The sequence below is a fragment of the Macaca nemestrina genome, chromosome 20, assembly GCF_043159975.1.
Source record: "Macaca nemestrina isolate mMacNem1 chromosome 20, mMacNem.hap1, whole genome shotgun sequence".
NCBI lineage: Eukaryota > Metazoa > Chordata > Mammalia > Primates > Cercopithecidae > Macaca > Macaca nemestrina.
In genome coordinates, this window is record NC_092144.1 from 5,423,508 (window position 1) to 5,438,423 (window position 14,916).

The window sequence follows — 14,916 nt, forward strand, 5'->3', positions numbered from 1 at the left end:
ACAGCTAGAGACACTCAAGGAGGCTAATGAGCAGGACTTCCAGGGGGCCCTGAGAACAGGGCTTGGGGGCCAGGCCCAAGCCCGTGGGTGGTCTGCTTCGGAAGCAGTTTCAGGGCTGCCGCTGGCTGGGGTCCCCGCCCACCCCCGCAGTCTTCTGACTCTGAGGTTTGAGGTGGTGGATTCCTCCACCATTTGGGCCGACTCAGCCTGGCCTCCGCAGAGAGCCCGGAGTTTCCAGACGCTGCGGAAGCCCAAGTGACGCTTACTCTGAGCCTCAGTTTCCCCATCCTAGATGGCCTGGCCTCAGAGAGTGGAGTGTTGTTCAGCCCAGGACGCACAGTGAGAAAGCTGACCCTCAGGGGTCTGCCGCCCGGAAGCTCACACATGCCACCGTGTGCATGTGTATGTGAGTGTTGTCCACCCTCCGGGGCCTCCCAGACCTCGGCCTTCCTGTCTGTCACCCAGATCCAGTGTCTCAGCCACAAGGCACCAGGCCCAGCCCCCCAGGGAATTGGAGCATAAATAAACGGAGAAGCCCCTGCAATTCCCTGGGGCCGCGGTTGTCATCAGCCCATCGGCACACCGGATGAGGGTCTCACACGCACAAGCACACTCACGAGACACAGAGACCACCACCCACAAGGGGTCAGCAGGCAGGACCCATGATCCTACACAGTCACCTTCCACACTCAGAACTGTACACTCAGGAAGGGACACTCCCTCTTTCTTTTTTTTTTCTTGAGACAGTCTCATTCTGTTGCCCAGGCTGGAGTGCAGTAGTGCGATCACGGCTCCCTGCAACCTCTGCCTCCCGGGTTCAAACAATTTTTGTGCCTCAGCCACCTGAGTAGCTGGGATTGCAGGCACCGGCCATCACACCCAGCTAATTTGTTTGTTTGTTTTGTTTGAGAGGAATCTCACTCTGTAGCCCAGGCTGGAGTGCAGTGGCACGATCTCGGCTCACTGCAACCTCCGACTCTCTGGTTCAAGGGATTCTCCTGCCTCAACTTCCCAAGTAGCTGGGATTACAGGCACGCACTACCATGCCCAGCTAATTTTTGTATTTTTAGTAGAGATGGGTTTCACCATGTTGGCCAGGATGGCCTCAATCTCCTGACCTTGTGATCCTCCTGCCTTGGCCTCCCAAAGTGCTGGGATTACAAGCCTGAGCCACTGTGCCCAGCCCGGCTAATATTATTATTTTTTTTTTGTATTTTTAGTAGGGACTCGGTTTCACCATGTTGGCCAGGCTGGTCTTGAACTCCTGACCTCAGGTGATTCTCCCACCTCAGCCTCCCAAAGTGCTGGGATTACAGCCATGAGCCACCGCGCCCAGCCTGAGAGGAACACTCTCAAAATCACTTCTCATTCACAAAAGCACACAGCATCACACCTATGGTCACAGACACACACTCAGGGTGCACACATAGCCCCAGTCACTCACAATCCATTCCATCACATCTGCTGACACACTTACACACATGCACAGCCCTGCAGCAGCCACATAGTGAGAGACCCACATAGACACAGCCCTGCACACTCAGAGAGGGGCCCCTGAACTGTCCCGGATGCAAAGGCGCACTCAAGGGCAAGACACGGTGGCTCACGCCTGTAATCTCAGCCCTTTGGGAGGCTGAGGCGGGATGATCACTTGAAGCCAGGAGTTCAAGACATAGTGAGAAACCACTGGACAACATAGCGAGACCCCATCTCTCCACAAAAAAAAAAAAAAAAAAAAAGAGCTGGGCGTAGTGGTGCATGCTTGTAGTCCCAGCTACTTGGGAAGCTGAAGTGGGAGGATCACTTGAGCCCAGGAGTTCAAGGCTGCAGTGAACCGTGATCATGACACTGCACTCCAACCTGTCTCTAAAACAATAAACAAATAAAAATAAAAAACACTCCCAGGGCATTTACGGTCAGTCTCACGCTTGGAACAATCACCACACGAATACATACCCCTGTTATACGTAGTCTGCATGACATAAACACAGTCACACCTGCAGCCACACCCACAGTGATGCGTTCCTAGCAGCCATATGGTGACAGTCACACTGAGTGTCGCCCCAGCCATGGGCATTTCCATGCTGAAGGTCACCCACACGCCCACCACCTTCTTTCTCAGGGAACCTCTGCTCTTCTCCGTCCTGTCCCTAATAACTCAGCTGACTTATCTGGCCCCACCTGGCACTGTGTCTGGGCAGGGAAGGTCCCCTTGTCCCAGCCAGGCCCTACTTTGACCCCCAGGCAGCTTGGGCCCCACTCCCCACCCACACTGGTCCTTCCTCACCCCACTCTGTCAGAGCCCACCCCCAGGAAGCAGCTGGAGATGTACCTCACAGAGCTCCGACACCTACTGCCAAGGCCATAGAAAGGTCTAGAACAGGGTTTTTCTATCTCTGGACACTTGGAACCAGATTGGTTGTGGTTGTGTTGTGGGAGCATCCTGTGCATCGTAGGGGGTTCGGAGTAACCCGGCCTCTGCCTGCTAGGTGACCTCATCCCCCTTCCTCACTTCGATAGCCAAAAGTATCTCCAGACCTTGCTGAATGTCCTGGGGGCAGAATCACCCTGGGGAGAGAACCACTATCCTAGAATGAGGAGAACGCATCATCAGCTTTCTTCCTTTCTTTTTTTTTTTTTTTTTTTTTTTTTGAGATAGACACTTGTTCTTGTCACCCAGGCTGGGGTGCAATGGCGTGATCTGGGCTCACAGCAACCTCCACCTCCTGGGTTCAAACAAGTCTCCTGCCTCAGCCTCCCAAGTACCTGGGATTACAGGCACCCGCCACCACGGCCGGCTAATTTTTTGTATGTTTAGCAGAGATGGGGTTTCACCGTGTTAGCGAGGCTGGTCTCAAACTCCTGACCTCATGTGATCCACCTGCCTTGGCTTCCCAAAGTGCTGGGAGTACAGGCATGAGCCACCACGCCCGGCCTCATCATCGGTTTTCTTTGCAATATTACATCTGGAAACGGTACCGTCATTGTCCCTCTGCAGGCCTCACAGGCAGCTAACAACATCACAAACAAATCAGCCAGAACCATCACTCATGGGTGGGGCCCCAAGGGCGCCAGTTCCCAGGGCCCAGTGCCCTCCAGGGTGAGGTCCCCAGGAGGCAAGGCTCCTAGCAGGTGAGATTCAGTGTGGCAAGGTCTCTGGGAGCAAGTCCCAGCAGGTAAAGTCCCCAACAGCCGAGGTCCCCAGTAGGCAAGGTCCCCAGGAGATGAGGTCCCCAGCAGGCCAGGCTTCTGCAGGGGACGCTCCTGGAAGCCAGCATGTGAAATCCCAGGTAAGTGACATGCCTGGCCACCGAAGACTCCAGCAGGTGACGTCCCAGGAAAGTGAGGACCCAGGTAGGTGAATCCCTAGGCAGGTGAAGCTGCAATATGTGACCGTCCCAGGCAGCTGAGTCCCCAGGCAGCTGAGTCCCCAGGCAGGTGAAGCTTCATGCAAGCGAGTCCTTAGGTAGATGAGGCCCCACTCAGGTGAGGCCCCAGGAAAATGAGGTTCCCAGTAGCCCAGGCCCCACACCGGCCTCTCAGGTGAACCAAGTTGCTATGCTGCGCACCGTCTGGTACCTGGATTCCTCCTGCAGTTTCCAGCAGGCCTTGCAGAAATCCAGTGCCCAGCTAGAGAAGCGAGGCCGCAGCGTCTCCCGCCAGCGGAAGTAGCTCAGGTAGCGGGCGTGGTCCTTGTCCAGCTCCTGCAGGTATCGGGCCAGGTCCTTGGGGCTCTGGAAGTCGTCCACGTGGATGAAGGCGTCGGGCGGCAGGAACCTCTCGTAGTTGCTTCTGCTGGGCCCCAGCACCACGGGCACGGCCCAGGCCTCCAGGGCGTTCCTCCACAGCTTCTCGGTGATGTAGTCCGGGTGCAAGGAATTCTCGAAGGCCAGGTAGAACTTGTACCGGGACAGCGTCTCCATCATGGTGCCCCTGGGCAGGGGCTTGTGGGATTTCCCGTACACATCCACCTTGAGATGGGCCTGCAGGCTCTGGTAGTAGCGCACCCTGGCCGAGTCCGGCTTCCAGTTGGACACCGCCCAGGCCACCAATTCGGTCTTGGTCGAGAGGTTGAGCGGTGGGTGGGCAGGCTGGCCGGACCACGGCTCCAGCCAGCCGTAGGGCGTGAAGATGTCGGAGTCGCTGCGGTAGGACATGGTGAGATTGAAGTATCCGTCCAGGGCTTGCAGGTGCCAGCAGTGGCTTGGAGACTCCATGCTGAACCAGATCCAGCGCTGCCCCTGCGGCCTGGTGTGGGGCGGGAGGTCGGCACTGGGATCGTACATGATATCCCGGTGGTGCACGATGACCGCGTCTGCCTGTGGGTACACCTTGCGGTCGGCAGTAATATGGCAGTCGGCCATGCCAGGCACCATCTCTGAACAGCGGGACAGAGCCACGGGGATGTGGAAAGGCCACGTCCACAGCAGGATCAGGAGGGTGGGGCGGGTGGGAGTGGTGTCCTGTCGGGAGGACCCACTGGGAGCCCGGGTGACAGGTTCTACGGCCATGAACCCTGGCCTAGGGAACCCAGTGGCATCGTCTCGGGACACACGCAGGTAGGAGAAGAAACACACAGCCACCAGCAACTGAAACAGCAGCCCGGCCAGACAGCGGCGCCACGGCCATTGTGGCTTGGCTGGGCCCAGGGGATCCATGGATCAGAGTAGCTGGGAAGAGAGGAGAGAGGAGTGAGGGTCATTGATGACAATCACCTGCTTACCAAAGCTCCCGGCCATGAGTCCTGAGAGGAGCTGCTATTATTCCTGTTTCACAGATGAGAAAACCAAGACCAAGTGACTCACAGCAAAAATCAGCACAGCTGGTGTTTGAACAAAGGGAGCTTGGCCCAGAGTCCACCTCCTCCCACCCATTAGACAACAGGCCCTCTCTGTATGCGCAAGAGTCCCTGGGGAAGGCAGGAGAGGCCCCAAGGGCCCTCAGGTCCCATCTTGATCCTATCCTTTCCTGGTGTGTCCCCAGACTCTTCCCCAATCTGGAGAAGACACGGCCGATCATAAATGCCCCCAGGTGCCCCCGAGTTGAGGCTTGAACCCATGACTCTACTGGGGCAGGGCACAATGGGATTGGGTTTTGGAGGTAATATAAGAGCTCACCAGGTAGAGTAGACCTGTGGGAAAGGGTGCTTCTGGCAGAGGAAACCACCATTGCCAAGGCCTACTGGGGAGAGACCCCTGAGCAGTTTGCAGAGAAAGCAAAGGAAGTACTCATGGCTGCCAGTTTCAAGTTCATATGAGGTTTGTGCAAAAGTAATTGCTGTTTTTACCATTGAAAGTAATGGCAGCCAGGCGCGGTGGCTCGTGCCTGTAATCGTAGCACTTTGGGAGGCCGAGGCGGGCAGATCATGAGGTCACGAGTTCAAGACCTGCGTGGCCAACATGATGAAACCCTATCTCTACTAAAAATACAAAAATCAGCCAGGTGCAGCGGTGCGCACCTGTATTCCCAGCTACTGGGGAGGCTGAGGCAGGAGAATCACTTGAACCTGGGAGATGGAGGTTGCAGGGAGCCAAGTTCGCACCACCACACTCCAGCCTGGGAGTCAGAACGAGACTCTGTCTCAGAAAAAAAAAAAAAAAAAGAAATATTCACTTGGGTTACATTCAACAAGCACTCAGGACCGGGTGCGTTGGCTCACGCCTGTATTCGCAGCACTTTGGAAGGCAGAGGAGGGTGGATAACTTGAGGTCAAGAGTTCAAGACCAAGGCCAGGAGCGGTGGCTCATTCCTGTAATCCCGGCACTTTGGGAGGCAGAGGCGGGCGGATCACGAGGTCAGGAGATCAAGACCATCCTGGCCAACATGGTGAAACCCTGTCTCTACTAAAGATACAAAAATTAGCTGGGCATGGTGGCGCGTGCCTGTAATCCCAGCTAATCGGGAAACTGAGGCAGGAGAATCGCTTGAACCGGGACCCGGGAGGCAGAGGGTGCCGTGAGCCGAGATCACACCACTGCACTCCAGCCTGAGCTACAGAGCGAGACTCCATCTCAACAAAAAAAAAAAAAGAAAAAAAAGAGTTCGAGACCAGTCTGGCCAACTTGGAGAAACCACATGTCTACTAAAAATACAAAAATTAACTGGCCATGGTGGCACATGTCTGTAGTCCTAGCTACTCGGGAGGCAGAGATGTGAGCATCACTTGAACCCGGGAAGCAGAGGTTGCAGTGAGCCAAGATTACACTGCTGCACTCCAACCTGGGTGACAGAGCAAGACCCTGTCTCAAAAAGAAAAAAAAAAAAGAGAGAATAGAAATATTCACTAGGAGTTTCTTTCAAAAAGCACTCAAAGGCGGCCGGGCGCGGTGGCTCAAGCCTGTAATCCCAGCACTTTGGGAGGCCGAGACGGGCGGATCACGAGGTCAAGAGATCGAGACCATCCTGGCGAACACGGTGAAACCCCGTCTCTACTAAAAAAATACAAAAAACTAGCCGGGTGAGGTGGCGGGCGCCTGTAGTCCCAGCTACTCGGGAGGCTGAGGCAGGAGAATGGCGTGAACCCGGAAGGCGGAGCTTGCAGTGAGCTGAGATCCGGCCACTGCACTCCAGCCTGGGCGACAGAGCAAGACTCCGTCTCAAAAAAAAAAAAAAGCACTCAAAGGCTACCCTTCTGGTAGGCTGAGGCTGGGGGAGAGGCGGGGATAGATGGGAGGGAGAATAGGCAGGCATGGGGACTCAGGGGCTGACCAGGAGGGCAATGTGGCCACCCCTAGACATGGGGACTCCCCAGGAGAGAAGTGGGCTTTGGTGGAACATGCTGAGCCTGGCCCTTCTTGGAGATACCCAGCAGGGGCTGGCCCCAGGGGGCTGGAGGGAGCCAGGGGGAGAGCCCCCGGAGTGTGGGCACTGGGTCTGGGAAGCCCGAGAAAGAGAAACCTTCAGGCCGGGCATGGTGGCTCACGCCTGTACTCCCAGCACTTTGGGAGGTTGAGGCGGGCGGACCACTTGAAGTCAGGAGTTTGAGACCAGCCTGACCAACATAGTGAAACCCTGTCTCTACTAAAAATACAAAAATTAGCCGGGTGTGGTGGTGTGTGTGCCTGTATTCTCAGCTACCTGGGAGGCTGGGCCGTGAGAATCGCTCGAACTCAGGAGGCGGAGGTAGTGAGCCGCCTGGATCGTGCCACTGCACTCCAGCAGCCTGGGCAGCAGAGCAAGACACTGTCTCAAAAAACAAACAAACAAACAAAAACGGGGGGGGGGGGACCTTCAGACGGTGCTGTGGAGGAGGTGGCGGGAAACCGGGGCCACCTTTTTTCATGGATGGGATGAGACTCAGAGGCTGGGAGGGACCCTTGGACAATGACAAGGACCTGCGGCCACTCTCTCGACACTGCAGCGTCTGACGCCTTCTGGGAGATGCTAGAGGGACTCGGGGATCTGGAGACGGGCCTTTCTTCTAAAAGGAGGATGCACTGGCTCCTGTCTGGATGCCCGTGACACTGCAGAGCCAGAGGTACAAGGGGACTGTGTCTGTGAACCTCAATGGAGCCCGGCCACTGAACCTCAGCTTTGATGTTCTCAAGGTCTGGCCAATCTCACTCCATTCCTAGGTCCTTCCCGCCCCCATAGGGTGTCATAGAGTCCTCCAGATCCCAGATCCTGGCCTCGTTCTGTTCCTTGCAGCCCTAGAGCTGTCCATTCTACAGATGAGGAAACTAAGGCTCAGAGAGACACCAATGTGTCCTGTTGAGTACACACAACTAGAGCCATTTTGATCCAGACCCCAAAGTTTCCCCGCCTTAATGTCACCCCAAACTCCTCTAGGACTTTGCAGATGGAGCTCACATCTCCAGATTAACCTTGTCCCACAAAACCTTCTGTGATGATGGGCCGGGCTTGGTGACTCACACCTGTAATCCCAGTACTTTGGGAGGCTGAGGTGGACGGATCACCTGAGGTCAGGAGTTCAAAACCAGCCTGGCCAACATGTCTCTACTAAAAATACAAAAATTAGCCGGGCGTGGTGGCGGGAGCCTGTAATACCAGCTATTCGGGAGGCTGAGAGGAGAATTGCTTAAACTCAGGAGGCAGAGGTTGCAGTGAGCCGAGATTGTACCATTACACTCCAGTCTGAGTGACGAGAGTGAAACTCCGTCTCAACAACAAAAAAAGCAACTTTCTGTGATGACAGAAATGTTCTCTGCGCGCAGCATCAAAATTGGCAGCCAATGAGCCCTTCAAAAGTGACCATGGTGTTGGAGAAACAGAATGGTTAATGCTAATTTTTTTTGTTTTTTGTTTTTTCCATACGGAGCCTTGCTCTGTCGCCCAGACTGGAGTGCAGTGGCGTGATCTTGGCTGACTGCAACTTCTGCCTCCTGCGATCAAGTGATTCTCGTGCCTCAGCCTGTCGAGTAGCTGGGACTACAGGTGTGCACCATCACGCCCGGCTAGTTTTTATATTTTTAGTAGAGACAGAGTTTCACTATGTTGGCCAGGCTGGTCTTGAACTCCTGACCTCAGGTGATCCACCTGCCTCGCCTCAGCCTCCCAAAGTGCTGGGATTATAGGTGTGAGCCGCTGTGCCCGGTCTGGTTACTGTTAATTTTCTTTTCTTTTTTTCTTTATTTTTTTATTTTTTTATTTTTTAATTTTTTTTATTTTTATTTTTTTTTTTGAGACGGAGTCTCGCTGTGTCTCCCAGGCTGGAGTGCAGTGGCGTGATCTCGGCTCACTGCAAGCTCCGCCTCCCGGGTTCACGCCATTCTCCCGCCTCAGCCTCCCAAGTAGCTGAGACTACAGGCGCCCGCCACCACGCCCGGCTAGTTTTTTTTTTGTATTTTTAGTAGAGACGGGGTTTCACCATGTTAGCCAGGATAGTCTCGATCTCCTGACCTCGTGATCCACCCGCCTCGGCCTCCCAAAGTGCTGGGATTACAGGCTTGAGCCACCGCGCCCGGCCTTATTTTTTATTTTGAGACGGAGTCTCGTTCTGTCCCCCTGGCTGGAGTGCAGTGGCGCGATCTTGGCTCACTGCAAGCTCCACCTCCTGGGTTCATGCCACTCTCCTGCCTCAGCCTCCCAAGTAGCTGGGACTACAGGCGCCAGCCACCGCGCCTGGCTAATTTTTTGTATTTTTAGTAGAGACGGGGTTTCACCGTGGTCTCTATCTCCTGACCTTGTGATCCGCCCGCCTCGGCCTCCCAAAGTGCTGGGATTACAGCCATGAGCCACCTCGCCTGGCCAATTTTCTTTTCTTTTTTTTTTTTTGAGACGGAGTTTTGCTCTTGTTGCCCAGGCTGCAGCGCAATGGTGTGATCTTGGCTCAGCGCAACCTCTGCCTCCTGGGTTTATGCAATTCTCCTGCCTCAGCCTCCTGAGTAGCTGGGATTACAGGCACCCGCCACCACACCAGGTTAATTTTTGTATTTTTTTTTTTTTTTTTTTTTGAGACGGAGTCTGGCTCTGTCACCCAGGCTGGAGTGCAGTGGCGCGATCTCGGCTCACTGCAAGCTCCGCCTCCCGGGTTTACGCCATTCTCCTGCCTCAGCCTCCCGAGTAGCTGGGACTACAGGCGCCCACCACCTCGCCCGGCTAGTTTTTTGTATTTTTTAGTAGAGACGGGGTTTCACCGTGTTAGCCAGGATGGTCTCGATCTCCTGACCTCGTGATCCGCCCGTCTCGGCCTCCCAAAGTGCTGGGATTACAGGCTTGAGCCACCGCGCCCGGCCAATTTTTGTATTTTTAATAGAGATGGGGGTTTCACCATGTTATCCAGCCTGGTCTTGAACTCCTGACCTCAGGTGATCTGCCTGCCTCGGCCTTCCAAAGTGCTGGGATTACAGGCGGGAGCCACCACGCCCAGCCCAATGCTAACTTAAACTTAAAAACAGATACCACGAGACCATCCTGGCTAACATGGTGAAACCCTGTCTCTACTAAAAATACAAAAAATTAGCCAGGCATTGCGGCGAGCGCCTGTAGTCCCAGCTACTCGGGAGGTTGAGGCAGGAGAATGGCGTGAACCCTGGAGATGGAGTTTGCAGTGAGTGGAGATCACGCCACTGCACTCCAGCCTGGGCAACAGATGAAGACTCCATCTCATAACAGAAACAAAAACAAACAAACAAACAAAAAACAGATACTGCAATGGGCCATGATTGCACCACTGCACTCCAGCCTGGACAGCAGAGTTCAAAAACAAGAAAACAAAACAAAACAGGCCGGGCGCAGTGGCTCATGCCTGTAATCCATCCCAGCACTTTGGGAGGCTGAGGCAGGTGGATCACTTGAGATCAGGAGTTTGAGACCAAACTCTACTAAAAATTCAAAATTAGCTGGGCGTGGTGGCATGCGCCTGTAATCCCAGCTACTCGGGGGGCTGAGGCAGGAGAACTGCTTGAACCTGGGAGGTGGAGGTTGTGGTGAGCCGAGATCGCGTCACTGCACTCCAGCCTGGGCAACTGAGCCAGACTCCATCTCAAAAAACAAAAACAAAAACAAAAAAACAATAAAACAAAACAAAACCACAACATATTGGTAACTTTCACCATTGATCTAAACCTTGCCAACTCTAAACTGAGTTGGGACTGGGCACGGTGGCTCACGCCTGTAATAGCACTTGGGGAGGCTGAGGTGAGCAGATCACCTGAGATCAGGAGTTAGAGACCAGCCTGACCAACATGGTGAAACCCCATTTCTCTACTAAAAATACAAAAATTAGCTGGGTATGGTTGTGGGCATTTGTAATTTCAGCTACTTGGGAGCCTGAGGCAGGAGTATTGTTTGAACCTGGGAGGCAGAGGTTGCGGTGAGCAGAGGTTGCACCATTGTACTCCGGCCTGGCTGATAAGAGCGAAACTCCGTCTCAAAAACAAATAAGTAGGTCTGGGCACGGTGGCTCACGCCTGTAATCCCAGCACTTTGGGAGGCCGAGGTGGGCGGATCACAAGGTCAGGAGATCGAGACCGTCCTGGCTAACAGTGAAACCCCGTCTCTACTAAAAAATACAAAAAATTAGCCCAGTGTCACCAGTGGCAGGTGCCTGTAGTCCCAGCTACTTGGGAGGCTGAGGCAAGAGAACGGCGTGAACCCAGGAGGCGGAGCTTACAGTGAGCTGAGATCGTGCCACTGCACTCCAGCCTGGGTGACAGAGCGAGACTCCATCTCAAAAATAAATAAATAAATAAACTGAGTTGTTCTAAACCTCACGGTGCATAGTGGAGCTCCAGGCATGGTGACCTAGGTGTGATGAGAAGGGACTGATATCACAAGCACATGCCAAAGTTCTGGAAAAAGACTCAAGAGGCCTGGCACGGTGGTTCAAGCCTGTAATCCCAATACTTTGGGAGGCCGAGACGGGCGGATCACGAGGTCAGGAGATGGAGACCATCCTGGCTAACTCAGTGAAACCCCGTCTCTACTAAAATAAAATAGCAAAAAACTAGCCGGGCGAGGTGGCGGGCGCCTGTAGTCCCAGCTACTCGGGAGGCTGAGGCAGGAGAATGGCGTAAACCCAGGAGGCGGAGCTTGCAGTGAGCCGAGATCCCGCCACCGGGCGACAGAGCGAGACTCTGTCTCAAAAAAAAAAAAAAAAAAAGAAAAAAAAGAAAAAGACTCAAGAGACAGCCCTCCAGGGACAGTCAGAGCCAGGACTGGGAGGGAGGTTGAATTTTAACCAACTATTCCTTTGTGCTGTTGGCCTCTTGGGCTGCCAGGGAAAGGTTAATGTTTATAGATACATTTAGTATTAACATAATATCATGTGGGCCCTGGGTTTAGGGCGACCCCTTCCTAGGAGACAATGAAGTCTTCGCCAGTGACCTTCAGGAGGGGAAACGGGGAACAGAAGTCCAGGAGAGAAATCTCCCCCAAAGAACTTTCCCTGGAAAATGATTGACCCATGTCACAAAGATCAGGATGCAAAAAAACAAAGCCAGAAAGCCAACTGCATCCTAAGTCCTCTCTTCCCACCGGGAGTGGCAGAGGCAGAGAAAATCCAGGGCCGGGAAGGATGAAGGGGTGTAGGCTGCTGATGGTGTCGGGGGGCACAGGATTCTACTGCAGAGTTCTGCAAGAGAGACAGACAGACGCCCGCTTCCTCCTGGGGTTTGGCAAATCAGCCAGACCTCCCATATCCTCAGCCCACCTCGGTGCATCCAGAAAGATCCCTGCCTGCGACTAGGGGCTGCTGGCCAAATGCCAGGCCACTGCACGACCTGCAGACCCTCCCCCAGGGATCTTGTGCCAGTCCACCTGCACTCTGAATTACAGCAGATTAGGATTGAGGCCGAGGGGAGGAGGCTCGGAGCCAGGAGGCCTTTCCCTGGGAGGTTTCCCATGCGATCCAGGTTGAGGGTGAAAGTGGGACCAGAGGCCTTACCTCGGGGGCCAGTGTGCAGGAGGGGGCCCTAGAGCTGAGAGGCCGCAGAACGAGTATCAGCTGGATTCCCAGGACGTGGAAGAGGCTATACCAGGGAGTAGAAGGAAGGAGGAAGTGTACCTGGAGCTGAAGCCAGGCCCTTTCCAACCACCACACCTGCCATCAGGTGACCAAGGGTATCCTGTCCTGGAGCCGTGACATCCTTTGAAAACAAATTGTGGGACTCCCATAATCCCCGCTGCAGAACCGGATAGGGTGAAGGGATTTGGAGACCCAGGTCATGACCTTGGCCCCACCTGTGGCTTCAATACGATGTGGCTTTGAGTACAAAGTGTAAAGGCTGACCTGAACCACTGGTTCCCAAAGCGGGTTCCACAGGGACACCAGGGGTTCCTTGGGAGGTGGCAATGAGGAAGTGAGCAGAATTTCCACCTTCCCACTTTCCTTCCCACCAGATCCCACCTCCCACTCAGTTGATCCATCAACAAATGTTTCCTAAGCACTAAGTGCCAGGCCAAGGGATCCTGCAGGAAGCTGGTGGGCAAGTCAGGCAACTCGTGAACCTTGGATGGGAATTTTCTTCAATTAAAATTGCAGCCTTCTGAATTAAAAAGGGAAGGAAGGGCATTCCGGTTACAGGGAACAACCTTCGCAAAGGCCCTGAGGCAGCAGAAATGCAAGCATGTTTAGGAACTGCGGGAGGAGTCTCAGCAGGTTGGGTGTTCACCACAGGAGAGGAGGCGGAGCTGTCGCAGACTGGGCCACGGTCAGCCATGGGGTGTTCAGTGCTACGGGAGGCTTCAAGCAGAGGAGTTACCATGTGGATACATGTTTTGAGATGCTCTCTGCTGACACGCTGGGCACAGGTCTCACATTGGTGGCAGAAGCTTCCTCTGGCGGTCTCACCAAGCCCCTCTGTGTGCCTCAAAGCCAATTCCTTTCCCCGCCCACTCCTGCAGGGCAGTGCAAGCAGAAGTCCGGGGAGCTATGCAAACTTCCTGGAACGGAGAGAAATGATCTGGAATACCGGTTTTGAGAGAGAGTGACCTTAAACTCTGTCACTCCCAAACTGGGTGCAGAGGTAACCGAGCTCAACTTGAAGTCCAACCTCCAGGTATCACGACTTCCCTGTTCTAGAAATCATTTCTGGGAGGCCACGTCACGCTGCCTGGAGTTCCACCATCTCAATGCCCAGCCATGCCCAGACCAGTGAGGTTCTGGGAGGTAGGGCTGGGCCAGGGGGTTGGGGTCTCCCTGGGCTCCAGAGGCGGTGACCTAATCCCACTCATGTCTCATTCCTTGACTGATGAGGTTGACTGTAACTTATTAAAAAAATGACTTCTGGGGGCCAGGCGCAGTGGCTCACGCCTGTAATCCCAGCACTTTGGGAGGCCGAGGCGGGCGGATCATGAGGTCAGGAGATCGAGACCAACCTGGCTAACGTGGTGAAACTCCATCGCTACTAAAAATACAAAAAATCAGCCGGGCGTGGTGTTGGGCACCTGTAGTCCCAGCTACTTGGGAGGCTGAGGCAGGAGAATGGCGTGAACCCAGGAGGCGAAGCTTGCAGTGAGCCGAGATCTGGCCACTGCACTCCAGCCTGGGCGACAGAGCGAGACTCTGTCTCAAAAAACAAAAACAAAAACAAAAAAAACTCCTGGCCGGGCACAGTGGCTCACGCCTATAATCCCAGCACTTTGGGAGGCCGAGGCAGGTGGATCATTTGAGGTCATGAGTTTGAGACCAGCCTGGACAATATGGTGAAACCCTATCTCTACTAAAAGTATAAAAATTAGCCGGGCCGGCCGGGTGCAGTGGCTCAAGCCTGTAATCCCAGCAATTTGGGAGGCCGAGACGGGCGGATCACGAGGTCAGGAGATCGAGACCATCCTGGCTAACACGGTGAAACCCCGTCTCTACTAAAAGAAATACCAAAAAAAAAAAAAAAACTAGCTGGGCGTGGTGGCGGGCGCCTGTAGTCCCAGCTACTCGGGAGGCTGAGGCAGGAGAATGGCGTAAACCTGGGAGGCGGAGCTTGCAGTGAGCTGAGATCTGGCCACTGCACTCCAGCCTGGGCGACAGAGCGAGACTCCGTCTCAAAAAAAAAAAAAAAATTAGCCGGGCCGTAGTGGTGCATGCCTGTAATCTCAGCTACTTTGGAGGCTGAGGCAGGAGAATCGCTTGAGCCTGGGAGGCAGAGGTTGTGGTGAGCTGAGATCGTACCACTGCACTCCAGTCTGGGCAAGAAGACTGAGGCCCTAGCTAAAAAAAAAAAAAAAAAAAGACTTCTGAGGCCATGCACAGTGACTCACACCTGTCATCCCAACAGTTTGGGAGGGAGAGGCAGGAAGATTGCTTGAACCCAGGAGTCTGAGACCAGCCTAGGCAAAACAGAGATGCCCCTATCTCTCTCTCCTTTTTTTTTTTTTTTTGAGACGGAGTCTCGCTGTGTCACCCAGGCTGGAGTGCATTGGCACGATCTCGGCTCACTGCAAGCTCCGTGTCCTGGGTTCATGCCATTCTCCTGCCTCAGCCTCCCGAGTAGCTGGGACTACAGGCGCCCGCCACCA

The 14,916-nt window shown here is 54.3% G+C and overlaps 1 protein-coding gene across 1 annotated transcript; it reads right to left on the minus strand.

Moving 5' to 3' along the window:
- Nucleotides 1–2,623: 2,623 nt before the first annotated feature.
- LOC105484878 (3-galactosyl-N-acetylglucosaminide 4-alpha-L-fucosyltransferase FUT3) lies at nt 2,624–12,618 on the minus strand. Its single transcript, XM_011746978.3, has 2 exons — nt 12,347–12,618; nt 2,624–4,670 (listed from the first exon to the last, which is right to left on the minus strand). The coding sequence occupies exon 2, from the start codon at nt 4,656–4,658 to the stop codon at nt 3,540–3,542; it is 1,119 nt and encodes a 372-aa protein (XP_011745280.2). The 5' UTR covers nt 4,659–4,670; nt 12,347–12,618; the 3' UTR covers nt 2,624–3,539.
- Between the last annotated feature and the right edge of the window lie 2,298 nt (nt 12,619–14,916).